Source organism: Ciona intestinalis, chromosome 8 (genome assembly GCF_000224145.3).
Source record: "Ciona intestinalis chromosome 8, KH, whole genome shotgun sequence".
Lineage (NCBI taxonomy): Eukaryota > Metazoa > Chordata > Ascidiacea > Phlebobranchia > Cionidae > Ciona > Ciona intestinalis.
Window position 1 is genome coordinate 3,476,951 of NC_020173.2, and position 27,345 is coordinate 3,504,295.

The window sequence follows — 27,345 nt, forward strand, 5'->3', positions numbered from 1 at the left end:
TGCACGAGGTTTAACCCGTGTGATAACGACTGTCGTTTTCCGGCCACGCGAGGATAAAGTAAGTTACATTCATTCATTCATTTTTGTATTGTTTTCTTTTGGGTTGAAGTGGCCTTCCCCAAGAACATATACACCCACAATAGTAGCAGCGACAATTCTTTAACTTATTAGCTCTGGGTTAGAAGAAAGCTCGCTAACTACTTTGCCACGCCGCCAGGCAATAATACAGTATTAAAGTAAAAAGCAATATTTACGAACCGTCTGCAAATTTCTGGAAAGTGAGCTTCATTAGAGAAGGTTTAAGTGGAAGATCATGTCGTAGTGCAACAAGGCTTAGTTGAGTGGGACTTACGTAGCCTGTGAGGTGACGGTCAAAAGCTGATAACTCAATGTACATGTCTCTGGTGGGAAAATGCAGTATTTAAACTATTGAATCTTTAAAATTAAAGTATTGAAATTTTAAATATTCAATAGTTTAAATTTGAAATAGTATGCTGAACTTTAAAAAGCAAAATACTAAATCTTTAAAAATAGATGTGATTTAAAAATAACAATTTGTTTACTTGATTTTGTGACTGGAAAATGATCGTAGTTGTTTTACTATCATAGCTTCTAATGTTATGTCATCTTTATTACATTCATCATTGTCAATTTCGGTTAAAAATGTCCCAGAAAATTCATTTTCTTTAGCCAAAGTTGACCCTGCAGTAAAAAAAGTTGGATATTTTCTTGAACTAATTGCCAAAAGTGTCAGACACCTTAGTTTTAAATTTAGATCTATAAATATTCTCATGCCCCTAACACCAAACATCATTAATAGTGTGTTATTTCCTACCCCTCTTTTACTGCAAACACTCTAACCGCTACAGCCTACAGCACCAGTAAACATACATTTGAGTGCAACTGCTTTCTAGCTTTATATGACATATTTTCCAGAGAGTTTTGTTTTGTTGTTGCATTTGTTAGATTTACGAGCATGTTTTTTTATAATATCAGTTGTTAGCCTACCATATGATATATATACCTGCAGGTTGGGAAACTCCAATAGGGGGCAGAACTGCCTTTTTATTAATGGGAATTACACCATGTCTAAAAGACTGGGTGCGATCACCGAATGGTGATGTGTAGGATGTTATCTGTGAGAAGAAAAATAAACCTTTGTGCATATTAAAAAAAACTACTATCGTATAAGTTTGTATTTGATTTAAAGAAAAGATATCACTGTTAAATTGCTGTAGTGTATTTAAATAGTATTTAGACAGCAACAGTATTTTAAACAATAAATGTCAAACTTGTATATTACATCATTGTATTTCCTGTAATAAAGTACACTGGTAAATAACTGTGGCCAAACTTCCAGGCCATTTGTTTATAATATGGTTGTTAAAACAATGGTGCATTTTAGATCGTTTATCAATCTGCACACACAGTTTAAGTATCTTTCATCTCCAAACTGCTGTAAACTCATTGTGTAAATATTCGTTAACACATTTTGAAATAAGCCAGTCTGCAGAGTATTGGAGTTCATGACTAGATCTCGCACATGCAAGAAGGTTATTTTTCGCAAGCGCAAGTGCTGTATTTTCCATAATTAAATAATTAGCGTATGTGGGACAAATTATTGTCTCCATGACCAAAAGTTTGTACACAATGCCAATGGGGAATAAGAGTGTATAAAAGAACAGAAATAAGCAAAAAAGGTAATCTTAGAATATAAAAATATCACATCTGCTGGCTGTAATAAATATATATACAATATATATTATCAGATGATTATACCTGTCGTGCAATTTCATGTTGCTTTGCAGTATTGTAGCCCCTTTGTAAATCATCAAATTCATAAGCTCGGAATATTGGCTGTGTTAACATGGAAGGTGTCCCATGAGGTCCTTTAGGGTATGGAGGGCCATTAATTCTGCAAAGATACATTAAATAAAAAAACATTAAAAATTTAATTTTTTTTGATTGAAAATGGGAATAATTGTTTTTACTTTTACCTTTGACTGCTTTCGGATTCAGTTTCATTTCTTGCTAATATTTCTACTCTTTTGCCACCAACGATCTTGATTGCTAGTGCAGGGGTATTATCAGTTCCAAAAGGAGCGTTCTGGGTGACTCGTCTCATTGTTGCCAGTTCTTCTGTATCTTTATATCACAGTAATAACGACGTAAACAACACTACGCACTACAGCGTCAGCTGTCTGCCCATAGCAACATGAACGCGATCGCTCCGAACTAATATGGATGCTAGCTACGTCAATGCGACGTGAATAGACAATTTAAATTGCCATAAACAGTCCAACCACCACTATAAAAGCCAAATTGTCATGTACAATAATAACAAAAATAGATGTTTTGCAGAATATGTTTTCGATTCATTTGCGAATTCAATTGTGACACAACAAAGGCATGACGCACACTGACAAAGCCCTTTCTTCGGATATTACGCGGGCGTGCGCAATCTGACCGCGTAAAGCCGCTAAGATGGAAGTTCCAAGACAAGTGCATCATTCTTTGTTCTATTGCCTAAAGTCGTTTATTATATTTCGGAAAAAGGCAAGAAATAATCGTGGTAAGTTCGAAAAAGCGTTGGTGTGACATTTAGTTCGGCGTGCATCGGAAAAAGGCGTTGGTCTTAGATTTAGTTTGAATTATGCTTGCGTTGTCGGTATACCCTATGTGTATTCATCATTATAGTATAATAGTTCGTTGGTATTGGTAGAAATAAAAACATTGTTTTCATAATAATAATAACGAATGTTTTACCAAGGTCAATCTTTATTTCATTGGTATTATATATTTATAGATTACGTTTGAGCCTTATTTTGCATTTACCTAATTTGTTATGGCCTTGAGATTACCTGATGTTGATTATGAAGATACTGAAGAAACATTGGATTGCCGATCATTTGCTCCATCTGCATTTGAAATGATGCAGAGAATTCGAAGACAAGGAAAGATGTGCGATGTGACATTAAAAGTTAACGAATGCAAGTTTACAGCGCACAAAATCGTTCTTGCTGCCGTGATTCCTTATTTTACGAGTATGTTTACCACTGACATGGCAGAAGCTAATGGGAATGAAATCGAAATTAGCGCAATTGACGAAAATGCACTAGAACACCTTATCAACTATGCCTACACTGGAAAAATAACTGTAAACGTAGAGACTGTTCAATCTATTATGATCGGAGCAAATTTTCTGCAACTTCAAGTTGTTAAAGAATTCTGTGCCAATTTTATTAAATCGCACTTGCATCCCAATAATTGTTTAGGAATTTGTCAGTTCGCTGAATTACTGATGTGTATGCCTTTGTTGGAAAAAGCGAAAAGCTACTTAAACCAACATTTTGTTGAAGTGTCCAAATCCGACGAGTTTTTGGACCTTTCAAAGGAGAAAGTTCTCAGTATTTTATGCCGGAACGAGCTACATGTGAAGTCTGAAGAGCAGTTATTTTATGCTGCTTCTGCATGGGTGAAGTTTAAATACACACAAAGATGCGAGTATATGCATGAGCTGCTTCAGCATATACGATTACCTTTACTCCGGCCACAGTTTCTAACTGATGTTATTCAAATGGATGCAGCCATTAAATCTTGCCTGAGATGCAGAGATCTTGTTGATAAAGCAAAAGATTATCATCTGATGCCTGACCGAAGATCAGATTTCCCCCCTAACATGGTACGGCCAAGATATTGCACTGAAATTCATGAAATGATTTATGCTGTTGGTGGACTTACTTCAGCTGGGGAGGCACTTAATACGGTGGAAAAATATTCTGGCCTTGTGGGTCGTTGGGAGCTTGTGGCATCTATGAAAACTTGCCGAAGCAGAGTTGGTGTGGCCGTACTAGCTGGACAGCTGTACGCGGTTGGTGGATATGATGGTATGAATCGGCTCAATACTGTGGAAATGTACACACCAGAAACTGATGAATGGTGTGACATCAAGCCTATGCAAGAGAAGAGAAGTGCTCTTGGCTGTGTTGCCTATGAAGATCAAATCTTCGTATGTGGGGGATATGATGGTGTTTCCTCACTCAGCAATTGTGAAGTATTCCGTCCTCATACGCAAGAGTGGCAGAAGATTAGTCCAATGAACAAGTCTCGAAGTGCAGCAGCTGTTGGAGTCTTTGAGGGCTGTGTTTACATTCTTGGTGGTCATGACGGCTTGTCCATTTTCAATTCAGTTGAATGCTATGACCAAAGCATTGACAAGTGGTGCATGAAAGTGCCCATGCTATCCAAAAGATGCCGCCATGGTGTTGCCTCCTTGCAAGGCTGCATGTTTGTCTTTGGTGGTTACGATGGCCAAAAGTTTCTCAACACAGTTGAAGTGTTTGACCGAGTTACCAACCAGTGGAGCTTCGTGGCTCCAATGAGCATGCGACGCAGCCGTGTTGGAATCGCTATCAGTGGCGGCAAGATCTTTGCCCTTGGTGGCTACGATGGCTGCACCAACCTCAACTCTGTTGAGGTTTACGACCCGGAGACCAACTCCTGGAGGAAATCTGACAGAATGTGGGCACATGAGGGCGGTGTTGGCGTCGGTACAATTCCTCTTCCCCTGTTGTGAGTTGTGAAGCAATAACCTAACAGATTCCTTCAAGAGATTTCAGATCAATTTATTTAAAAAGTGTTAAGGATCATATAGCACTCATTTTATTCTGTACTATTTCCCAGTATGTCAATGAAATATATTTCTATTAAAATAAAATATATATGTTCAGCTGTAAAAGTTTATGATTTGTTTTATGATTACCAAAAAGCACGAAGCCCTGATAGAATAAAAAAACTTCTGATGTTACATACTTTACTGTTGGTACTTTGTTTTAAAGCAAAATATGTCTCCCTAACTCATCTTTTAACCTTTTTTTTTGCTATAATAATAAAACTTTCAATCATATATACCTGACTTGTCTGTGTTTGGTTCTGAGTAGGAGACACACAGTGGCAATAAATAGTCTCATAGATTAAGCAATAGTTGCGTATCATTTGCCTGGCGGCACTGGATATTGAGAAGTATTATGCTACCTATGCTACCAGGGACATGTTACTACAATCTATAGATACACAATAGCAGGAGTAATCTGCTAATCTTATTCTTTTTTGAGTTGGACCCTTGATAACTCCATCATTATTTGGGCGATTGATGAAATGATACTTGATTTTGTTAACTTAACCTCTTGCGATAGCGCAGTTTTGTTAACTTAACCTCTTGCGATAGCGCAGACAAGCGCTATGTTGCAAACTTGCAACATTGCAAGGTTTAGAAAAACCAGCATATGTTTAAAAAAATCTTTTCGAACTTGTACTAAAATTTTTTAAACAGGAAAAGACCATTTTTTTCTTTAAAAGCCACTTCCTTTTCAATAAATTTGTCTAAAAAGACAACACTGTTACAAGCCTACAGCTGCACATTATGTAACTTCAACATATATCTGCTTTCATTGAATGATAAAGATAAATAGAACTTTATTTTGTATTTGTTTATGCACTGTTGAACTTATTAAACCAAAAAAGTCACAAGTTATTATTCAAAATACCATATTCAAATAAATAAGTCGTTACAACTGATGAATTAGCATACAGTTTTAGTGAAGATAGATCTGTGAAAGCGATTAGATAAGCTTTGGGTTTCCTTGGACTTTAAGTTTCTGTCGGATATTTTTGATCTGGAAGTAATTCATCATACGGAAGGGAATCAAAAACACCCGGTCTACCAAATCTTCGAAATCAAGCAAAGCGCACTTCACCAGCAACCTTTCCTTGGTTTCCTGCTTCACAGCATTGATATGAGGCTGAAGGTAGTTGTGATCTGAATCCATTGGTGTCCACTGCTCAGTTGGAAGTATCTGGTGGTTAGCGGAAAGAAGTAGAGCTCTTGAGAGTCGGAAATATCTTCCTTGGATCTCATCTTCTGTCATCCGCAATCTTGCCTCCTGAACAATCGGATCGGTCTCATTTAGCATATCATGGTTCAGCAGGCCAATTTTGCAGTAGCCTGATCCAACGTAGTCAATCTTGTGAAGCTGTTTCTGGAAGGGGGCCAAACTGTCGTGGATGCATCCAAGTTGGTTTGGGTATTTGCCGACCTGCCAGTTAAGGTTAACAGCATTAAGTGACGTGATCTTCTTGGCCACTTGCAAGCCTTGTCTTGCAGCAGACATTCTTGTTGTCTTCAGAAGAAATAATTTAAAAAATGATTTCCAATTAGCTAGATCCTAGATATAAAGGTAATAATAAATTGGAAAATAAATAATAAAATACAAATGAAAAAAATATATACTACTTAAAGTTACAATACAAATTTGTGTAAATCATACTACTGTTTAATGAGGTACAATAAATCAAGTCTATAGTACAGAACATTCAGGATACTTAGTTTAGTTAGTTAATCGCATTACAAGATATATTGCCTATTTAACCACAAAACGAACACGTTAGTACCAAGTTAAATAAACTAACAACTGATTGGTCCAACCTTTAACAAGTTAATTCTAATATAATCTAACCTTGCCACAATAGTACAATGACAACTCGGGATCTTGGAGTCACGTAAACTAACTCGTAAAGCAAGAGCAACATCGTTGACCTTACAATTTCATAGAAATAAAATATATTTAAAAACAAAATTGCACAACATCCGCGGCGGGAAACTCATTATTTTATTTTAATGACCTAAGAAATTTGAACATTAATCTGATAATAATCTTTACATTTACCAGTTCCGCAATATGAAGGATGCATCGAAGCTGCTATTATCTAAAGGTAAACATTAAATTTCCCATTTGGTTAAAACCGTCTGTATATAAACATATACGGACTCGAACTATAAACCAATTTATTTTTTCCTGTCGACCCCCTAAACAAGTATCACAATCACATGCGTAAGGCACTGGTTGAAACTATTTTATGTTTCATTTGATGTTGTATAAAAGACCCAATCGTAGCAAGTTGGTAACTAACACATCAAATGAAGCAACTAATAAATCTTTTACATCCAAAGCACACACAAGCAATATGCAAACGAGTACAATTTACACAAATGAATTCCTTAACAATACTATTTGCTGCTAAAGATCTAGAAATCTATGACCCGACAGTGACCACACAATAATTTAAAAAGAATTGCGATACTTGATTTGAATGCATAAACAACATAAATATAAAAGATTTTAATAAAACGCCTGCAATCCAGTGATGGCCTTTCCAAGTATTAAAGCATGAATATCATGAGTACCTGAAATAAAAACTTTCAGGTAAAACTCTATTAAAAAAAATAGATAACGATTGAATCTTTTGAAGCAACGGAGAGAATGCCATATTGTTACCTTCATATGTATTTACAGATTCCAAATTCATAACATGTCGTATAATATGGTATTCATCTGATATGCCATTTCCACCAAGTGTATCTCTCATATTTCTCACAATTTCCAACGCCTTTCCACATGAATTTCTCTTTACAAGGGAAATCATTTCAGGGGCAGCCCTACAAAAAGTAGATCAGTTGAACAGCACGGCAAACAGTTAACGATTAAGTCGCATTTACTAACTTTCCTTCATCAATGAGCCTGCCGACTCGAATGCACGACTGCAGGCCGATGGATATTTCTGTGAGGGCATCAGCAAATTTCTTTTGGATAAGTTGATTTTGTGCAAGTGGTCTTTTAAACTGGACTCTATCTAGTGTGTACTGACGTGCAGCATGAAGGCAAAACTCTGCAGCTCCAAGTGCACCCCAGGAAATTCCATACCGCGCGCTGTTTAGGCACCCAAAAGGTCCCTAAAATTAGTACCACAAATAAAAGCATTAGACTAACTTTTGCAAATCAGGTGTCACAAAACTACCTTTAATCCTTCAACATCAGGAAACATATTTTCCGCAGGTACAGCAACATCTTCCATAACAATTTGACCTGTGATGGATGCCCGAAGTGAGAATTTTCCTTCAATTTTTGGTGTTGAAAGTCCTTTCATTCCCCTTTCCAAAATAAAACCACGTACAGTTTCTTTTCCATTCCCTTCTTTGGCACATTTAGCCCACACAACAAAAACATCAGCAATTGGTGAATTGGTAATCCTGCAAACATAAAAAGCTAACTACCCAACGTTTTAGGCCTTTGGTATTTTGTTTACCAAGATTTAGCCCCGTTTAAAATGTAGGCTCCAGTGCCACTGTCATATTTAGCCTTAGTTTCCATGCTTCCGGGATCACTTCCATGATTTGGTTCAGTAAGTCCAAAAGAACCGATCAGTTTTCCTTGAGCTGTTAACATAGGAAAAAAAATATTATCAACCAAAAACTAAACACATTCGGCACTAGAGTGAACCTAGTTTTGGAAGATATTTTTCCTTTTGTTCCTCTGTTCCATATGCATTTATCGGGTGCATTACTAATGATGATTGAACGCTCATACCGGATCTGTAACCACTGTCCACCCTTTCACATTCCCTGAGAAATACCAAAGTTCACATTATACATTATCAAACATTCATGCACATAAACATATACCTGGCTAGTAAACCATACGCAACATAAGATGCTCCTGCACACCCATAACCTTTTATTGTTGCTCCTAATATTCCCAACTCCCCCATCTCGTACATAATATCTCTATCAAATACTGCGACAAAAACAAGCTGTTTAAACAATTGCAACAAATCAAAAAATACATTTTGATTTTGCTTGCCTTCATTTCTGTTGCTAAGCAAAATTCTTGGCATCAGTTTTTCATCGCAATAATTTCTGAATTGATCTCTTATCATAATCTCATCTGCAGTTAGCATGTCTTCAAGATTAAAGGCATCCTCCCAGTTAAACTTTGTTGACCCCACACCTGACATATGTCTGCAAACATTGTCTAAAAGAAAACATTGGTCAGTTGCATAAAATAATTCAGTAATACAATTTCAGTTTAACAGAAAATGTTATGGCAATATAACACCATTGTGTTCAAAAATCTATTACCTTTTAATAATTTTAATTCTTGTGCATGTCTTTTATAAATGTGTTGAAAAACTCTTGAAGATTTTCGGGCTGTTATGCAAAACATTCTGTTTACTATCCTATGAAAACACTCCGAATCAAACCGAACGTACGCAACCGTTGTTAAATGTGTCACAGCCACAAGACGAGCCGACAACTTCGATTAGAAGAAGGGGAATTGTTTTGAAAGGACGTCACCACTCGGACCGATTCGTGTCGAGCATTGGTGTTCACGTCGATTATGCAACATGCGCGCATGTCAACAGTTCATTTATGCGAAATATGACGCAAAGTTACGTGTAGTTTACTTTAACCCGCTAGGTATAGGGCAGTTTATATTGTGTAGCTAGCTATAATATGTGACTGAAGTACAGTTGATTACGTACCTATTTTTTAACGAAGCCAGATTTTAATGACTTTTACAGATCGACTGTGCAGCAACGGTTACTGTTACTTCTGCACTCGTTTGGTATTTGGTTCTGCGCTAGTTTTAAATGCATCAAATACCCGGTTTAGGTTTGTGCGTGAAGATACTATGCCATTGCAAAAGAACAACAGTGCTGCAGCTTCAAAGAAGTCTTTGTACATTGTGCAAACGTGGAAGTCATACCCATATTGCATTCCGAAAGTTCCGTCCAAACAAAAGTTATTATGAAATGCTGGGAATCAAACAAAACTCTTCAACTGCCGAAATAAAAAGTGCGTATTATGAACAGTCTATGAAACTTCATCCCGATAAATCTTTAGGAAAAAGTGAAACCGAAGCAGATTTTGTTCAGGTTAAACTTGCGTATGAAACTTTGTCAAACAGTAGTTTACGAGTAAAATATGACTCTTATTTGGCATCAGTTCAGAGGTCAACACACTCTTTTCAAGAATGGATGGCAGCTGGAATGCATCACACAGTTACTTATAATCATACAACAAAGCAGTACAAAACACCACACATGTCTAATATGCATCAAGGCAAAGAGGATGAATGGTCAGATTTCACTTACAAAGATGCCTTGCTTTTTCTTGGAAGCTTTTCAGTTCTTGTATTAATTTTCTTAAATGAAAGGAAAAAACCAACAGGGAGCAACCCATTCCGCTCCCCAATACAACGCCATACATACACTCTAAATAAGGAGCCAATTCACTTCAGCAAAAAGCAAAACCAGGAAGCTGCAAATGTTAAAAATCAGATACAACAAGTGGATAATGTTCAACACAAGGAAAAACGAAGGAAGAGCCAGGATACATTTATTAACATCGAAACAACCGGCGAAGTTACTTCTAAAGATATTCAAGATCTTAAAAAGAAACTTTCCTTTGATCCAGTTAATATTAATAATGAACATGGTTATAAGAGTTGGACATCTACCAAATAGTCTGTTGCTAACTTAAACTATACTCTTGCACTTTTGGGTAGACTTGCAGGATACGTTACATAGAAATTTTCATTTGATCCAGAAAACAACAACCACAAAATATTAAATTCTGCCTGCAACTGTTTAGATTCTCTTGCATGTTTTGTGCTTAATTTATTTGTTACAGTTTTGTAGTCACTGTGATTTCATTTAAAAATGCAGTTTTGTAGTCACTGTGATTTCATTTAAAAATGCATTCGAATAAGCTACTTTTTAAGACAAGCTATCTTCTGCTCTGATGAAAAAAAAGCATTGAAGAGTTTTTATTTATTTAAATTAATATGAAAATGGAACCAATCCAACTATTGAACCAATCAGGAATTTGTCTATTTTAACTGCTTGAATAAGGTTTGGGAAACCTGAAAATAAGAAAACAATTGATAGAAAGTTAAAACCATATCTACAAAGCTTAGAAGTACACCCACAACTTGTTTAAATCATTCACTTAGTTGCAGATTCCTGTGTAGTTAAGACACAAAAACCGATTTTATATAATTTAAAAAAGATATAAATAATACCAAAACAGTCACTTACACATTTGTCAGAGCAATGTAGAAAATCAAAAAGTTCCTGGGTACAATGCTCCTCAGTGTTTGACCTGCTAGAAACCCTTTCAGTGCACACATCCAGTTCTTCTCGGTAGTTTTTACAGGCAGGTGCTCCACCGCATGTCTCTCTTACAGCATCCATAGGATCCTAATAAAAAGGTGTTTCAGAAAATGCAAGAAACTTAATTTTTGCTTAATTTATGCCATTTTTTATTTTTACAATTTTTTTGTTAAATAATTTTGTGCGTGGATTCATGAAGATTTTTTCACTAGTTTCCTAAGGTTTACCCTAATAGTATTGATAACAGGTGACCAGTAAGCAGAATTCTTCTGAAATGAGCAAAATTCTGCATTGTTTATTGCTTATTTTAGTCCTCCTTTTTTTCTTGTATGTACAAAATACTTTTAACTATTAAGAATACAAACCACTAAGTCTTCTTCATCCTCTTCATCATCATCATCGTCGTCATCTTCCTCCTCTTCAGCTTCTTCTTCCTCCTGAAACATTTTATTTGTAAGTGTGCACGAGATATGGAATTGGTGGGTCATGCATTTTGTAACTACTGTAAGTGCCCTATCACGCAAAGAGAAAATAAGTGGCAATAGAAATGTTAACATTACCTTAATTTACAATATACGAAGAGCAGTTACATCTAAAAAGATTAGCCATTACACTGCTGTCGGCAGTTATAGTATAACCTTTTTTACTTGTTTAGGCTGTCTATTTTTTATAATAACACGTACCTCCTCTGGTTCTTCTCCGTAGAGCATGTTCTTTTCTTCGATCGTCATTTGTATTTACAACAGTACGATCTGAACAACAAAAAAAGCAAAATACGATGACCTTATGCAAACTGTGAAAGCTTTAACGGAAGGTTAAGAACAGCATTGGAAAACTGATTTCGTGGTTGATTGAGTACGGAATAGAAATCTTAACTATAAAAGAGCCGTTTACTGCGAGCCGAAATTCATGCTTAAAATAGCATTTAAATCTTACGATTATAGTTGAATTTGCGTTTTTTTAACCTTATTTTTATACTGTGATTTACATTGTTAAATGTAAACCGTTAATTCAATACTAAAAAGTCGTATTAATAAAATGGAAAAATACACAATTGCAGATAAAATACACAAGTCATAGTTAAGATTCAAACTGACTAGTTTAATTTACAGCTAATTTTTTTAATCGGTGAAAGTTTTTGTAAAAGTTTGAGGTTGAAGAAATAGTTTTCTGACCTTTCTAACTTGATGTCGCTGACGAGCATTAAGAGCATGTTACGAGCGAGCTACGGGGTTGGTAACGTGATATTGTGCTGTTTGGAATCATCAAAAGTTTCATTGAGTTGAACCATGAAAACAAATATTGTATTCGTACACTAACAATTATATTGTGGTACATTTTTGTATGTTCAAGCGACTTTTTTGTTTATTCAATAATCCATATACAAACACTGTTCAAAGAGTACTGTGGGGGAAGATGGGACAACTTTATCACATAATATCCAAATATCCTGATTATGTTTTAAACATTTAACAATGGTCTATGGAATTGGTGAGAATACAGATTTATAACTCCTTGAATGTTTATTGTTTACTACTAAATGGGACGAAAAAATAAAATGAATGGTGCCCCACCTTTCCCCACACTACCATATATAAATTGTATAATGTGAAGACTCGTTTATTTAAGCGGGGTTGTCGTTTATTAACTCGCAATAAAACTATGTCCCAGCAAAGCATTTACATAGCTGTGATTCAGCACTTCTCAAATTAGCTAACGATTGCCACAGTAAGGGGCTTGTTCAGAGAAAAACCCTTTTAGTCATCAAGCTGTTGTTTGTCTAAAAACAAGCGTGTCGTTTATGGCGCCGTGTACACCAGTAAACGTATAACAAGGTGACCTTTCGGGTCATATACAACACCTGTATTTTGTCTCAGTGGACTACCAAGGGAAAGTGAAACGATCAAACAATAGAATCATCATTTGTGTTGGGTTGTCTGAAAGATGGGCACGGATTTAATTTCTTTTACAATTCGATAGCAGCAATCTGTTGGTGACATACGAGAACACCATGTTTATAATATTGATTGGGCCGGCTGTTTATAGCTATCCAGCTTCGAAATGGAAATAAATTTGGTAAACATTAACGTTTTAAATTGTCCCCACGAAAAAAGCTATTGTAATATAGTAGCCTAACGTTTTATCTTGGCTTTGCAGCGCTTGACCGCTGACCCTGTTCCAAACGAATTATTTGGTTTTAAATCAAACCTACATGCTTGGCTGGTCATCTTCGGCCCAGCTGTTATCGATTTAGTAGACGGTCTGGAGCTGCCAATTAAAGTACGGTTTCCAAGCACTTCGTAAGTGTTGTCCCACGGCTTCACTAATTATTGGTTGGCGTGTTGCTTCGTTACCAGTTACCATGACCACGCACTACACGCGTAAGCAAAACGTTTTTTAAATCGCGGTGTTGTTGCGTGGTTTAATATGTTACTATAAACACTTGGTTGCTCTTCTCCGCATTTAAAACTACGTCACACGCTGCGTGTTGAATCATAGTTAACTTACGGTTCGGGAGTGAGTCCATGACGCAGACACATACACACACAGTTGCCAAATATGGCAAACGGATAGTTTAAAAACGCAAGAAAAGCAACCGCTTAACCTTGGTGACCGGGGTTGCCCGGATAAGCTCAAAATAACGTTAGGGGGTTGACGTATACCGCCATAAAACGTCCAAATAAAAAGTTAATTTGATAACATATTGCGAATTCTATTGACGTGTGGTTTAGAGCCTGTGGGAAAGGCAACTTTGCACTTTCCCGGCTTTTAGCGATACTCAAGTGCGTTTTTAAGGCGGACAAAAGCTCCTGTGAACCCGAAACGTGCCTCTTCAATTATAATGTACGCAGACAGATAATAACACAGTAAGATTACGACCATCTCACGATTGTCCCCCTCTCGCTCGCGAACTTTAATAATCGACGGGATTTCCTTAGCTGTCGACACTGTCCGCTTTCGACACGATAATCTCAAGTACACGGTACAATGCGAAACAATGGTAAGAAATGGGGAGGCCGTCTGAGCTGGAAATCGTGTGTGTCTAGTTCATCGCCGATACAGGATTTCCGGCTGACGACCGAACTAAGAGGCCTGGAATAACTTCGTACAAGGCGTTTTTGTTGGATGTTTTGACCTCTTTTACGACCCGAGCTTTGAAACTGGGTCGCATCCAACACATTTCTTTCAGTGATGTTTTGAGCTGCTTGAGAAGTAAATGGAAACTTCGGGCGTTAACAGTTAACACCCGGAGGCGATTCGTGCTTCACACTTGACGGGTTGCGTATTTGCCTCGTCTAATTAACAGCGGATGTATTTGTTGATTTTGAAACCCTCCAGACGTATTTAATGCTGTACTTTACGAGCCATGGTACACAGTTAACGTTGTGTAACATTTACATAATCATTGTTGTGACGATGTTAAAGCGTCGGCCATTGAGCGCTGTAACAACGATGTAAATTGTTCATGTACCTTTGTGTTTATATCGCAACGAAAATAAGCCACAACCGAGATACCCAATGCCACAGGACCGCTGCGCGTTATCGATTTTGAACAAAAGGCACAGATGAGCGACCGCGTTCCAGTGGACTCGCAGTGCGACGCTTTACTTGTTGGAATTTCTTTGTCTTACAGAGCGGCTTCATACTTTCGCTTTGTTCCAAGTCGTCTTGGGCGCTGTACTGCTATACGAGTGCCCGTGGTATCCAAGAACACGCGACATATAGATAAGCGCAAAACGGACGCGGTCTCACAACACAACCGACATTTAATGATTTAATTCACAAGATGACGCAACATGTTTGCGGCTTCCACTCGTATGACTCAACTGTTGTGGTTTATTGCGCCATGCACCACGTGTTGTCAACAGACATATATGTTGTCATAAGCAAAATTGAGTGGGATTTTAAAGCGTCTGCTTATACAAGGTGGGCGAGCAACTGCGTCACATCTACGTGTCTGTAGGGTCGAACGTCACTAGTTATTGATTCGTAGTCGCGTGGCCGTAAATCGGTACCCAACCCAACTGTTCGGTTTCTTTTGATCCTACAGTAAACCTCCTGCGAATTAATTTCAGCCCATCAAACGTCTGTTGGCTGTCATCACTGCGCATTTGATAAAACACTGGGCTGCTATGTTGTTGTTGGTCGTTGCGTCAGCCATGTAGCCATTGTAAACGGTATAATGAAAACTTGCGAGAACTATGATTGTTTAGAAGCGCTGCCGAGGCACTTAGAAGTTATAAAAAGCGTTGATGTGAGTTTGACGTCGGCTACGACTGTGCAAAGTGACATCGGCGCGAACACGGCCACTTAAACAGCTTTGAAAACGGCTTTTTAAGTGCTGTAAAGAGCATGCGGCTGCGGCATAACGAGCGGCTGCAGAGTCGATTTTATTGCAGCGACATTGTGGTAGGCTGTGGGCAACTGTCATGTCACGAAGCATTTCCGGATTGCAGTGTAATGGGGGTACACATAACCGTTGCGTTCGCACGAAACAGCGTGTGACCTTTGCAAGAAACGTTATAATAACACAGCAGTCTGTTCGATGGCATGCAGAGTTTAATGAATAAAAATCACGAAGATCACAATTTACACAAAAAACATGAATGACGAAAAGAGAACGGGAAATTAAAGTTGAAAACGAACGTCATATTTCTGTCACTTGTTATACTGTTGAGTGGTGCTCGCCGCCGTTTTCGTGTTCTACTGCGAACAATTAAAGCTCGACCCGGGGGTTATCATGTAAGGGTAATATAAGAAGAGGCCATACCAAAGCAATGTTCAAAGCGGCAATGCTAATTGAAGCCAGCTTTACTTAATTTGATGCGGCGGTAACAGGAGGCCACAGCGTTGTATGTCGTATGATTAATACGCTTGTGCAATCCAATACACGAAACAACAAACATACTATGCTGTCGCTAAGAACATTGAAAATGCACTGGCACGGTTTTAAACGCAATGTTATGAGAAGGCATTGAGACACGTACACATTTAGCCAACCTCCCACCACAAGCAGTTTTGTGTAAGGTCATAAAAGTACATATAAACTGGTGCCTTTGGTAAAGTTTAATTTTAATTAAATAACAATTAACGTTTCAATTATTCTAACCTGCACCATGGCTTACGTGTTGATTTGCGTGACTGTAAAACAAGAAATTAGCAGATACAAAAAAACAAGGAATAAACAAAGACGATGGGACAACAGTTCACATTTAAGAGTAATCGTGTACTACCACCAGCTTTATTTTCGCAAATTGTGAAATAACCGGGAAAGACGGCATGCAGAATTAATTTCGTTAAAAAGTACTCTGTGTTTCTTGAATTAAAAACCTTTGCTCGGTAAAGTGTGCAGCCATCAATTCCTGATTTAGCTTAGCGTAGGGGCTTCTTTGATAATACAGCGTGGTATTTAAGATGAAAAACATGGTACATGACAGATGTAAGCATTTCACACGCATACCTCGGAACAAAAAGCAAGAGTTAGTAGTTGGTCGGTTTTGGGCGTGATTTCTCATGGTGGTGTGAGGCATGTTGCGTGGTGTGCTTTGTGGCACCTGTTGGGGTCACAGTGGATGAGGTGGCAGCAGCTGCTGCTTTTTGCTTCAGCATGGTCCAGTCGAAAATGTAATCATATTGGTGGTTCAGGGTTCGAAACAGAATTCGGAAGAGCTGTGAAAATGGTATGCAGGTTAAAAAGTGATTCTTGAGTTTGTTTGAATAGGTAAACTCAGACTTGCCAACTAAAAGTAAGCTATTTATATCTTACCTGTCGCAGGTACATGTAATCTGGTGCTTCTTCAAATCTCAGTCCTCGGCAGTAGTTAAGATACATAGCAAACTCAGCAGGGAAGCCTTTACACAGCACCTTTAATAGATTTAAAAATTTAAATTGATGTAATCCAACAGAACAAGCATATCTTAACTTATCCTACCTCGACTGGAGTTGACATTTTCTTTTCACTGATTCTCTCATACTTTTGCTTCTTGGTCGCAGCCTTTAGGCCTTGCCAAGGTAATGACGTGCGGTTGAAATACATGAGAACGTAGCCCAAGGACTCCATGTCATCTCGACGGCTCTGTTCGATACCGAGATGGGCATTGATAGATGCATAACGGGCTGTACCTGTGAGGTTTTTATCCTCTCGGTATGGAATATGTGCACGGGTGCGACTGTCTCTATATTTCTTGGCTAGACCGAAATCAATAAGGAACAACTTGTTGCAGTGGCGACCGATTCCCATCAGGAAGTTGTCGGGTTTAATGTCGCGGTGGATGAAGTTTTTGTTGTGAACGTACTCGATGCGGCTGATCATCTGGTCAGCCAACATGAGCACTGTCTTCATAGTGAAGCGGCGGGAGCAGAAGTTAAACAAGTCCTCCAAGCTTGGTCCGAGAAGATCCATCACAAGGACATTGTAATCCCGCTCTTGGCCGTACCACCGGATATGAGGGATACCCACACCAGCTTGTAAGATCTTGTATACTTTGCTTTCATAGAGCAGCTGTGGGTGTCGGGCCTTCTGGGACTCCAATTTGACTGCGACCTCTTCTCCATTTGCTATGTTTATTCCGAGATATATGTCGCCAAAGGATCCACTTCCAATTTTCCGTACAAGCCGGTACTTTCCGCCAACGATGAACTCACCCTTTGTACTACCACTTGACATTTTCTCTTTACTTTACCAAAACCAGATTAAATTGTGTCGAAATAATTTATCCAAACCCCTGCAAATTACAAAAAAACTGATTTCCTTGTTTCTTTTTTATTATCTTACAAACTTAGAAAAGTATTTCTATTGAATAATATTACAAAAATATACTCAAAAACAATAATTTAAACAACTAAGCTATAAGGGAATTCTTTTAGATTATATGCAATATTACTGACATCAGTCTCTTTAATAATTAATGGCTACTCTGTGACGTCATACAGACTCCACAGTGACTTGTATATGAACAGCAGCTAAAAAAAGCTTACACCAAAACCAAACTAGTGTGTTATTCTAGTTAATAAGAATTATACACTGTTCTATTTATACAAATCTTCTCCAAGAACAACAGTTCAATAACTAAATATAAAACTAACAAAATATAAAATTATAGTTTCTAAAGCAAATTTATCTATAGATATAATAAAAGGTCTTTTTATATGAAAACTATAGTTACCTGTAATATATTACAATTCATTCTAACTACACTTTTATTGGTTAGTACAATTGGTTTATTAACTTTAAGTAAACATTTAGAAATATATTTAGTCCTATTATAAAGGATCCCTTTCTCAGATACAGTAGTCCTATTCTCATTAACTATACAAAATCATTAATTTGTAACAGTTGTGTCTTGGTGAAATGAATTACTACTTTAATAGAAAAATATGAAATAATTTAAGTAGAACAACCAACATTATAACAAAACACACAACTCCTTAATGTCTCATGACCTAAGTTGTCACATGACCGGGTAATACCATAAATATTACCAATATAATTAACATATGTACATCTATTTGTCACAGTTAAAAGTGCGATGGTTGAGCTACAACACTACTCTTGCAAGTTACAACTTTATAAAATAGGTTTGTAATTTACTGATTTATAATGAAGGAAGTTCTTACCACGAATAATTCAAGCATATATTACACTAAAATCGACACCAAACTTACGAGTATTAAACCGAGCTAGGAATACTGTTACAAACTACCAAGTTCTACGGCAAAACTAGGTAAAAAAATCTCCAAAATATTAAAAAAATCGACGTCCACAAAAACCCGTCGTGCCAGCCCAGCAGATTTCTTTTGTAGCCTCAGACGTCATAAACGTCATTCTCTTCCGAAATCAATGGTGCGTGAAATCATTACCCTGGAAACAAAGTACGATATTTTATGATTTTGAACCAGCAGGAAATTTTGTTTTATGATTATTTCCTTCTATTACTTCATCCTTTTACAAAGCACACAAACGTTGTATTTTAAAACAAATTGAAGGGGACATTAGTTTTGGGATTCAGTAATGGAATAAATAGATAAACATTAAGTTTCCGGGAACTTAAAAAATTTTTTTTTTCGTGTATATGAAGCAGTTTTACACAAACCCAAAAATACATATTAATATATTTTACCTTTTACGTACTTTTTTGCACTTGCCATTCTGGTATATACGAATTGATTTGTTTTAAAAAAAGACGGCAAATCACATCCGCTAGGTTGCAACAGAGATTTGTCAAATTGAAGTAATAGCACAGGGCGAGGCGCATCTCTTTCAATCAAGTTAGCTTTACTTTGATTTACCCCAGGCATATTTTTAAGTTGCAAATAATTTTCTTTTACGTCGACGCTCGTAAAATTACGTATTACTCTAAATTATAGAAAACAATTTAACTCTGTTTAAGTGTGGGAATGATTACTGTTTGTTGAATGTAATTACATTACTCATCCCCTGTGACACATCAAACATAGCTTTAATACGTTCGCTAATTAGGTTCTATGCGGAGAATTCGTTATTTCTATATATAGTATTGCGGGGTAACACGGGACACCTTTAGAAGCACATGTCCAAATATCCGGATTGAGTTTGGAACAATTAGCAACGGTCTATGGGATTCGTGAGAACACGGTTTTTCTCAACCTACTATAACATGAATCCAAAATATAGTTAAATTCAGGAAAAGGATTTTGAAAAAAATGGTTAGATGGAACTTGAAAGAAAACAAGTGTGTATCCACAAACCCAAATACGAGGGAAAACTGTAATGACATTCTTCATTGCTGAAAATCTGATATCCGGACACTTTAGAAATGTAAAAATTTTATCCCAGGTAAGCATAGTGTGTATATATGAATGAATGAATGAATGAATGAATGAAATATATATAGTAGGGGAAGATGGGACACTTTTAGCGCATATATAGTATCCAAACATCTTGAGCGTGTTTTTAACAATTAACAACGGTCGATTGGAGTCGTCAGGATAAGGTTTTATAATTCTTTGAAGGTTTTTTTGTTTACTACCAAGCGGGAAGAGAAAACAGAATGAAAATGTGTCCCATCTTCCCCCACTCTACTATATCTTCTCTTCGGTCACGATAACAAAGGACACGGAGAATGCAAAGGAGCTTTCGTTGGTTTTGCGAACTAACCGTGAGACAGCACTAATGCTACTGTTTATAAGCTTTGAATAAACATATATTAGCGAGGTTAAACATATATGCTAACATGACGTGATGCGGGTATACAAACTTTCTGCAATTAGTACAATATGTAGACATATACGCATTGTTGATTTACGGTATTCTTGTCACATCTTCGACTGTCTATTGTTTTTCATGTAGCAGACCACAAGAAAACCGGAAAATTACGTAAAACAGTACACTTGTGTTATACCATAATGGGAAGCAGAGTGTAACAGTAATGACTCGCGCACAGGCACACTTACAGGTGTTGACAATATAATGCTTATTATTTCTTGTTCCAAAACAATAAAGGAACAACCAACACACTAGACTAAATAATAGCCACCAAAATATTAAATGTAGATAAGAACGCATTAGGAACGTGTACCAAACAGGCTTTAAGTTTACAACGATGAAAATTCGTTTCAAAATCGTAAATTAAATTGTGTGTATATTATGTATCTTGATTAATTTTTAACGACTGAAGACAATTTCTCGCTTTGTGAGATTAGTAGTTAATGATCGGCAAAACGCTCTTATACACATGAGGTCCCTAACCTTTTTCTCTCTTCTCACATTTGTTCTTTATGCGATCACGCTTGCATAATATATACAGTTTCGGTTTTACTTCAGTGCAAGAACAGACGGTACTTTTTAACTGCATGGAATACAATTTTTGCTCACAGCTCTAAGTGTTCAGAAATTTAAGATGGGCTTACAAAGGACGTGTATTAATGTACGAGGGTTCACCGCATGGCTCGCATGTATTTTCTTCGGAGAGGTAAATTTTCATTCATTACGCTTTTTTTGTTAATAAAAAAATGAAGAGACAATTAAAACACGATAATGGTAAAACTGTTTTATAGAAAAAAAAAAGTATGGATACTGAATCTTGATGTTTTATATGATTTTCTTTGCTGTTTTTATGCGTTGGTGATCTATATATATATATAGAGGAAAGGGCAAACGACTGCGTATATATATTGAGTTATTGACCGATATTGATGAGGTTATGTAACTCTGGACTTTACGTCGGTACGTGACTACACAAAACAGAGCTAATCCGGCATGTTGCGATTAAGAGCATTATTGGTTCTTAATTTGCGTTGATGTACAGATAAATTAAAAATAAAAAAAACTACTATAAAATAACCTATTTACGACTATTAAATTGTCGTTTTGCACATAAGCAGTGGCTTGTTTGCTACCGCGTGGACAAACTTCTGTTTGCCGCAATATTTTTAACGAGACAGTGATTTACAACACTGAGTATATAAACGCATGCTACGAAGAGGTGATGCACCCCCGTTAATTATCTTGGCGTTATAACAGCATGATATATAGTGCTGCTGTTAAACTCTATAGACCTGCCAAAACAAGATTAAACCGGTTTGAACTTTTAAATTCAGGTGCTGGCAGGTACTTACACACGGAGCGTACTAACATCGATTGAGCGACGTTTTGAACTCCCCAGCACTATAACTGCCTTTATTGCTTCAAGCTATCAAATTGGCAACTTAACTGTGATGATTCTTGTCAGTTACTTGGGTAGTCGAGTGCACAGGTATAATACACAAACTATAAATCTATTGCCAAATTCTCGCAAAGGGTATAATCAGTACTTCGGATAACTATTTTAAGTATGTCGAATCTAAAAAAAGTATTGACGGTAATTTTATTTCTTTATTTGAACATTTTTAACCGCCGTTTGCAATATGCACAAAAAATCATTTTTATTTCTCATTAGTATAAAGCGACCACCCTTTCTTTTCAGACCTCGCTTTTTAGCCCTCGGCAGTCTTCTGTTGTTCACCGGGTACATGTTAGTCGTCTTGCCGCAGTTTCTCGGCGGTTTGTACGAATTCACAGATATATCAACCATTACGTCTAATTCGACCGAAAGTTTTACTTGCACAGCGTAAGTGGTATTTACGATTATTTGCAGCAATAACAATCAATTAACTACAGCCAGCGGTCAAACCAACTCGGGACTTAATGAGAAGCGATTTATAAAAACCAGGATACTCACCACACTAGCACGAATACAATACCTCAGTATTACACTGCCTTTTAAACAAAACCTAATTGTTAAATACCGTAGGACTGATCGAACCATACCTACGGCTGAGGCATGTGAGGATGATGAACAGACAGCAAAATCGAATCTTTACATACTAATCATTGTCGGCATCGTGGTGTGCGGCATTGGGGGAGCGCCCACACAACCACTCGGCTTGTCATACGTAGATGATCATTCTGCTGAACACAACTCAGCACTTTATATAGGTATGCTATCTGTATACTACAGTTACAATATATAGGCTGGGGTAAGACGGGACACCTTTAGCACATAATATTCAAATATCCTGATCGTGTTTTAAAGAATTAACACCATGCAGTCTATCGGAGTTGTGAGGATATACCGTTTTCTCTTTAAATGTTCTTTGCTTACTACCAAATGGGACGATAAATAGAATGCAAACGTGTCCCATATTCTCCCACCCTACCACACCATGTCTAGGTATTTAAAAACAGTATAACACAACTGTACAGCAACCGGCAATGTATTTGATTTGATACAAATGTTCTCTAATTTATGTGGGTAAGATTTTTGTCAAGTACCTATGTGATTTAGGTCAGATTTGACTCATATTTTACTCGATGATATTTTTTCTAAGGTATAATCACAACTATTGCTTTGGTTGGACCAGCATTTGGGTACGTGATGGGTTCATTTTTTCTAAAGATCTGGGTGGACGTCGGTTGGGTTGATCTTGGTAAGTCAGCATATTATGGGCTGGGGCAAGATGGTCTTGTCCTTTATCTTCCCATTTGACAGGGAATAAGGAATATTTACATAATTATACGTATTCTCACAAATGTATAAAAATGTTGTTCGTTGTTAAAACAGCAATATAAAATTTGAGATATCGTGTTCCCCTCAGTATTCATATTAACCCATATCTTATACAAGCCTATATAATACTCGACTGTGTGTATACCCAAGTATATCGAAGAATTCTGCACGCTTGCTAAATGTTGAAATTAAGTGTAATGATTAACGTTAAGGTTCTGGTGTTACCTTTAGTTCGAGCTAAACACACTGTTCGAAGTTCAGGGTAATGGCTAGCTGTTACGACAAAGCAGTCCTTTAAGAAGCACACAAATTCTTAAAAACAGTGTACTTCTCTGTATGTTATACCCTATATTGGTTTACCACTCGTGACTCTCCACCCCGGTTAGGAGTCGCCATTAAATTGACCCTTTACCCTAAACATAATGATCAAAAAAATAAAATGAAAACAACTCCGATCCCACACCCCCCCTACACTATCGAAGGTATGTAGCCTACGCTAATATGTTAAAACTGTAGAGTCGATCAATATAACTCCGCGGCACCAGTCATGGGTTGGGGCTTGGTGGCTTGGTTTTATTGTGTGCGCTGTTGTGGTCGGTGTTGCTGGTATCCCACTGTGGTTCTACCCGAGCAAGCTGGATTTAGTGGAAAAGGATACAACTGACGCGGTAGGATTTTAACTAAGGTTTCATTGTTGTCTAGTATTCTGCCATGGCCGGATGCAATGTTTGGCTGTATTTGTTTAATACTGCTTGATGATTCATCGTTTCAAAAGTACAAATATTGACGTTGATATCATGTGCACTGATTGTTGTCTAATTAGACAAACATTAACCATATAGATTGCGTATGTATAAAACAAAATACATTTCTCTTAAGTCTGGCGAGCATATACATAACGTAGTAGGGTGGGGAATGACCGGACACTTTCAGCACATAATATTCAAATATCCTGGTCGTATTTTAAACAATTAACAACGATCTGCGGTAGTCGTGAAGGTACGATTTTATAATTCTTTGATTGTTCTTTGTTTACTACCAGATGGGACGAGTAAAGAGAATGAAAGGTCTCCGATCTTCCCCCTACCTACTATATATAACTACATATAGGCCTTATTTGTCAATTTAAAAATCTGACGATCATTTATTGCTGGTTAGAATGAGGATGAATCAAAGAAATTGGCACCTTCGAAAAATCAAGTTGAAGAACCAAAAGACGAAGAACTTAACTTGAAGTAAATTTTACAATCAATAAATTAGAAAAAGGCAGTTTGGTGTAAAATGACCGTTAACTGCGATATAAACTGTCTTTTTAAAAAAATTTAAAAAATTATATTTTATTTCGGATTCGATAAGTTGACAATAAATTACGCCTCGTAAGTCGTTAAACTTTATGTTGCGAATTTCGCATGTCATTCTATTAATTCCCATATCCCACGCACAATAAACTTAAACAGCTTCTCTAGACACATACATGCGGTTTATTAGGAAACGATTAATACTTAAGACAAAAAGTTTGTAGCACTAAACACTAATATAATAATACCAGGCGTCACAAAAACGTTTACGCCTCCCATGTGGTTTAATATTACTTCCCGTTTTTTTTTATGGATGTAACTTGCGCTTGACAAGTTTGACAACTTATCATTAGTAATCACTGGGTTGGAGCCATTGCCGTAAAGTGTCTTGCCCAAGGACACTTAATTATTTCTTTTATATTTCCTTAGAGGTATTGGACCAGCACTCGTCCGGCTATTCACAAACCCTCAGTACGTTTTAACGATCGTCATATTTACTACTGTTGGTTTTAAGATCGCTGGCATCGGAACCTTTATAGTAAAGTATCTTGAAGTCGGATTTGGCAAGTCAGCAGCGCAAGGAAGTTTTTTGATAGGTATATTGAAAATTAAATGCGTTTAAAATGATTTGAAATGCCAAATTGGCGTTTTAATTGATATTATGGGTTCTGCTTTATACACAATACTTAGGCATATTCCGTATCACCCCATATTTTTTCAGGAGCTATCAATTTACCATTCTTGATCGTTGGGACTCTGTTGGGAAGCATTATCATTAAAAAATGGCACTTGGAAAAAGTTGGGATCGTCCGTTTGACCTTGTTCGGATTTACCTTATCATTCCTATGTCTGCTTCCAACGTTTTTTATTGGTTGCGATACGATCTCCCACGCAGGGTTAACAATGCCGTATCCTTCAAGCAGGTATAATATAAAATCTTCTAGTTTAATGTCATATTGTTAAATTACCAATCTTGTTTTATACATTATATAGTCAGGATATAGGTTCTGCGGAGAACAGCTGTAACTCAATGTGTCACTGCAATCCTACTATGTACACTCCAGTATGCGGTCCAGACAACATAACATATGTTTCTCCGTGTTATGCTGGTTGCACCGAGTCTTTTTCTGCGACTGGGAAAAAGGTAAACAAGATTTTAATCAGTTCCCAATCTTTGCATATAAGTTAACACTTATATATATACAACGGTTCATGACTTTGACAACACAAAACACACCTTTTAACGACTGGCTATACAGATTTAATGTATTGTGGGGTATACAGTTAATGCCTAAATTAGTGAAGCTATTTTAGAGTGGTGGGCTACGGTTATATAAATCTGTTCTTTTTTTACAACCAAATTGAATTTCATTTATTTGAGTAAACGTTAGTAAGTCTAAAAATTAGTACATTTATAATAGGAATATACATCATGTTCATGTCTCGGATCCAATAGTACGGATTTTAAAATGACAGTTGGTCGGTGTTCAGTGAGTAACTGCGAGGACGACATCTGGTATGTTATTGTAAGCAAGTCGTTGGCAAACTTCTTCAGTGGTTTGGTCATTACCGGTATCATGATATTGAAGTTAAGGTATTATTGTGTGTATTTAATGAGTTTAAAAATAACACTACCGATATTAAAGTTTGCATTTAAAACGGCGCTACCGTTTTTAGGTTACTCCATATAATTTTACTGATTTAAATGTTTTGTTTACTTTATTTTCGTTGGAAGTTTACCTTTAAAATAATTAATTATAAATGGTTCGTTGTTTGCTATAGGTGTAACGACAAGACTACTTTCTTCAAATTAAATGTAAATATGATTTTAAACGTGTATAAGCGTGTTTTAACAACTGTCTTTTGTGGCTTTATTCTGCCTCTCCGTTTAAAATTAGAAACAAATACTATAAAGTACTGTGGGGAAAATGGGACACTCTTAGCGCATAATATCCAAATATCCTGATCGTCTTTTAAACAATTAACAATGGTTCATGCGAGTCGCGGGGATAGGTTTTATATTTCTTTGAATGTTCTGTATTTACTACCAAATCGAACGAGAAAACAGAATAAAAAGGCGTCCCATCTCCCCCCACCCTACTATATTATAGTTTTTTTTTGTGTATTTTTAAATTAATTATTATTATAGTTATTATTACAGCTATTATTATATAGTTACTATTGTAGTTATTAAATCATCCGCCATTTCTCATAGGTGTGTTTCGCCACAAGACAAATCATTTGGAATAGGAATTGGATTACTGGTATATCGACTGTTAGCTGCAGTTCCAAGTCCCATTATATTTGGATCTGTAATTGACAATTCTTGCTTGTTTTGGAGCCAAAAGCCATGTAGCAACAGGCATTACTGCACCGTGAGTTAAAACTGTTTTAAATTTCTATACGGCCGGCTTGGTCTTGTTATACTTGCATAATAAGTTCAGTATATATTCCTTGTTACACTACATAACATATCGTACTTTTTGTGAGAAAGCTTCGTTTAAACTATAGCTTTCTTAAAATAATACTTTCATGCAGGTGTATGACAACCACCGTTATCGTAGAGGCTTCGTTGGCTTGATTCTTATAGCTCAAGCAGTGGCAATTGTAGCTGCGCTTTTCTTACACAGACTTGTAATGAAAGAGCGAGGAGAATATACGATCCAGCATAAAAACGAAGAAAAGAAAATGGTTACTAGTCTTAGTGACGAAGAAACAGAAGAAGACTTTTTCGGGAAAGAAACTGTAGTTTAATATTCGTTTAAACTTTTGTTTTGCATTTTTCTTGACTCGCCTCGTTGCCTAAAATCAGTGTAATGAATTTTACTGTGACAAATGTGTCCAGCACTTGATTTGTATTTGAATGTAATTATTTCCTTTTATCGCTCTATATACCTTACACACTTTGTTTGCTTAATTAAACTGAAAATACATAGTCATCGTGACTATAATACATTCTGTTGTATCATTCGTTTCCGTGTATGTTAATATGTGTGTTCACTTGGAATGA

At 36.8% G+C, this 27,345-nt stretch overlaps 8 protein-coding genes and 1 long non-coding RNA gene across 12 annotated transcripts in view; 3 read left to right on the forward strand and 6 right to left on the reverse strand.

Annotated features, from left to right (window-relative positions):
- Nucleotides 1-2,620, reverse strand: part of LOC100184588 (uncharacterized protein C1orf87-like) — a 6,764-nt gene extending 4,144 nt beyond the window's left edge. For both annotated transcript variants that reach the window (XM_018812894.2, XM_009861163.3), the window contains exons 1-5: nt 1,998-2,620; nt 1,780-1,915; nt 1,025-1,136; nt 564-702; nt 259-401 (exon numbers count right to left, since the gene is read on the reverse strand). In XM_018812894.2, the coding sequence (XP_018668439.1) occupies nt 259-401; nt 564-702; nt 1,025-1,136; nt 1,780-1,915; nt 1,998-2,125 (658 nt within the window). In that variant the 5' untranslated portion in view covers nt 2,126-2,620. The remainder of the gene's footprint in view (nt 1-258; nt 402-563; nt 703-1,024; nt 1,137-1,779; nt 1,916-1,997) is intronic.
- A 110-nt stretch (nt 2,621-2,730) lies between these two features.
- Nucleotides 2,731-4,904, forward strand: LOC100179937 (kelch-like protein 18). The gene has a single exon (XM_026835434.1). It carries the CDS (start codon nt 2,846-2,848, stop codon nt 4,574-4,576), a length of 1,731 nt encoding a protein of 576 aa, XP_026691235.1. The 5' UTR covers nt 2,731-2,845; the 3' UTR covers nt 4,577-4,904.
- A 521-nt stretch (nt 4,905-5,425) lies between these two features.
- LOC100182271 (cytochrome b-c1 complex subunit 7) lies at nt 5,426-6,519 on the reverse strand. Its single transcript, XM_002130277.5, has one exon. The coding sequence runs from the start codon at nt 6,168-6,170 to the stop codon at nt 5,622-5,624; it is 549 nt and encodes a 182-aa protein (XP_002130313.1). The 5' UTR covers nt 6,171-6,519; the 3' UTR covers nt 5,426-5,621.
- A 308-nt stretch (nt 6,520-6,827) lies between these two features.
- LOC100184635 (glutaryl-CoA dehydrogenase, mitochondrial) lies at nt 6,828-9,209 on the reverse strand. The gene is made up of 9 exons (XM_002130191.4): nt 8,975-9,209; nt 8,697-8,867; nt 8,519-8,630; nt 8,337-8,458; nt 8,143-8,272; nt 7,855-8,086; nt 7,560-7,789; nt 7,335-7,495; nt 6,828-7,243 (listed from the first exon to the last, which is right to left on the reverse strand). The coding sequence occupies exons 1-9, from the start codon at nt 9,057-9,059 to the stop codon at nt 7,179-7,181; spliced, it is 1,308 nt and encodes a 435-aa protein (XP_002130227.1). The 5' UTR covers nt 9,060-9,209; the 3' UTR covers nt 6,828-7,178.
- A 175-nt stretch (nt 9,210-9,384) lies between these two features.
- LOC104265902 (dnaJ homolog subfamily C member 18-like) lies at nt 9,385-10,667 on the forward strand. 2 transcript variants are annotated; one of them, XM_026835446.1, is made up of 2 exons: nt 9,385-10,525; nt 10,561-10,667. In XM_026835446.1, exon 1 carries the CDS (start codon nt 9,487-9,489, stop codon nt 10,360-10,362), a length of 876 nt encoding a protein of 291 aa, XP_026691247.1. In that variant the 5' UTR covers nt 9,385-9,486; the 3' UTR covers nt 10,363-10,525; nt 10,561-10,667. The 2 variants fall into 2 exon arrangements, with proteins under 2 accessions (XP_026691247.1, XP_026691248.1); XM_026835447.1 differs by having other exon boundaries at nt 9,385-10,557; nt 10,592-10,626.
- LOC100187030 (cytochrome b-c1 complex subunit 6, mitochondrial-like) lies at nt 10,654-11,853 on the reverse strand. The gene is made up of 4 exons (XM_002130024.5): nt 11,694-11,853; nt 11,376-11,447; nt 10,936-11,097; nt 10,654-10,760 (listed from the first exon to the last, which is right to left on the reverse strand). The coding sequence occupies exons 1-4, from the start codon at nt 11,739-11,741 to the stop codon at nt 10,728-10,730; spliced, it is 315 nt and encodes a 104-aa protein (XP_002130060.1). The 5' UTR covers nt 11,742-11,853; the 3' UTR covers nt 10,654-10,727.
- Nucleotides 11,854-12,093: 240 nt separating this feature from the next.
- On the reverse strand, nt 12,094-13,765 carry LOC113474427. Its single transcript, XR_003396091.1, has 2 exons — nt 13,223-13,765; nt 12,094-12,947 (listed from the first exon to the last, which is right to left on the reverse strand). It is a non-coding gene; the product is annotated as an uncharacterized LOC113474427 (long non-coding RNA).
- Nucleotides 13,766-17,145: 3,380 nt separating this feature from the next.
- On the reverse strand, nt 17,146-17,678 carry ck-1a1 (casein kinase 1 alpha 1). The gene is given in 2 exon segments (NM_001129877.1): nt 17,146-17,149; nt 17,152-17,678. Coding segments are annotated over 2 exon segments (531 nt in total).
- A 2,654-nt stretch (nt 17,679-20,332) lies between these two features.
- LOC100179137 (solute carrier organic anion transporter family member 1C1-like) lies at nt 20,333-27,305 on the forward strand. Of its 2 annotated transcripts, none has more exons than XM_026835422.1 (13): nt 20,333-20,961; nt 21,590-21,744; nt 21,955-22,098; nt 22,282-22,466; nt 22,859-22,957; nt 23,554-23,705; nt 24,196-24,272; nt 24,765-24,931; nt 25,057-25,258; nt 25,329-25,479; nt 25,757-25,851; nt 26,551-26,710; nt 26,874-27,305. In XM_026835422.1, exons 1-13 carry the CDS (start codon nt 20,890-20,892, stop codon nt 27,087-27,089), a joined length of 1,875 nt encoding a protein of 624 aa, XP_026691223.1. In that variant the 5' UTR covers nt 20,333-20,889; the 3' UTR covers nt 27,090-27,305. The 2 variants fall into 2 exon arrangements, with proteins under 2 accessions (XP_026691223.1, XP_002129833.1); XM_002129797.4 differs by having other exon boundaries at nt 20,337-20,961; nt 25,757-25,929.
- The last annotated feature ends 40 nt before the right edge of the window (nt 27,306-27,345 follow it).

What these genes read in the sequence shown, in the direction of transcription:
- LOC100187030 (XM_002130024.5), bottom strand. Translation starts at nt 11,741, where the DNA reads ATGACGATCGAAGAAAAGAACATGCTCTACGGAGAAGAACCAGAGGAG. An exon ending in AGGATGAAGAAGACTTAGTG is followed by an intron (nt 11,098 to 11,375) that starts GTTTGTATTCTT and finishes CCTTTTTATTAG; the next exon opens with GATCCTATGGATGCTGTAAG. An exon ending in TACATTGCTCTGACAAATGT is followed by an intron (nt 10,761 to 10,935) that starts GTAAGTGACTGT and finishes TCTTATTTTCAG; the next exon opens with GTTTCCCAAACCTTATTCAA.
- LOC100182271 (XM_002130277.5), bottom strand. Translation starts at nt 6,170, where the DNA reads ATGTCTGCTGCAAGACAAGGCTTGCAAGTGGCCAAGAAGATCACGTCA.
- LOC104265902 (XM_026835446.1), top strand. Translation starts at nt 9,487, where the DNA reads ATGCATCAAATACCCGGTTTAGGTTTGTGCGTGAAGATACTATGCCAT.
- LOC100179137 (XM_002129797.4), top strand. Translation starts at nt 20,890, where the DNA reads ATGGGCTTACAAAGGACGTGTATTAATGTACGAGGGTTCACCGCATGG. An exon ending in GAAAGTTTTACTTGCACAGC is followed by an intron (nt 22,099 to 22,281) that starts GTAAGTGGTATT and finishes TAAATACCGTAG; the next exon opens with GACTGATCGAACCATACCTA. An exon ending in GCAAGGAAGTTTTTTGATAG is followed by an intron (nt 24,932 to 25,056) that starts GTATATTGAAAA and finishes ATATTTTTTCAG; the next exon opens with GAGCTATCAATTTACCATTC.
- LOC100179937 (XM_026835434.1), top strand. Translation starts at nt 2,846, where the DNA reads ATGGCCTTGAGATTACCTGATGTTGATTATGAAGATACTGAAGAAACA.
- LOC100184635 (XM_002130191.4), bottom strand. Translation starts at nt 9,059, where the DNA reads ATGTTTTGCATAACAGCCCGAAAATCTTCAAGAGTTTTTCAACACATT. An exon ending in AAAATATCTTCCAAAACTAG is followed by an intron (nt 8,273 to 8,336) that starts GTTCACTCTAGT and finishes CTATGTTAACAG; the next exon opens with CTCAAGGAAAACTGATCGGT. An exon ending in AGGCTCATTGATGAAGGAAA is followed by an intron (nt 7,496 to 7,559) that starts GTTAGTAAATGC and finishes TACTTTTTGTAG; the next exon opens with GGCTGCCCCTGAAATGATTT.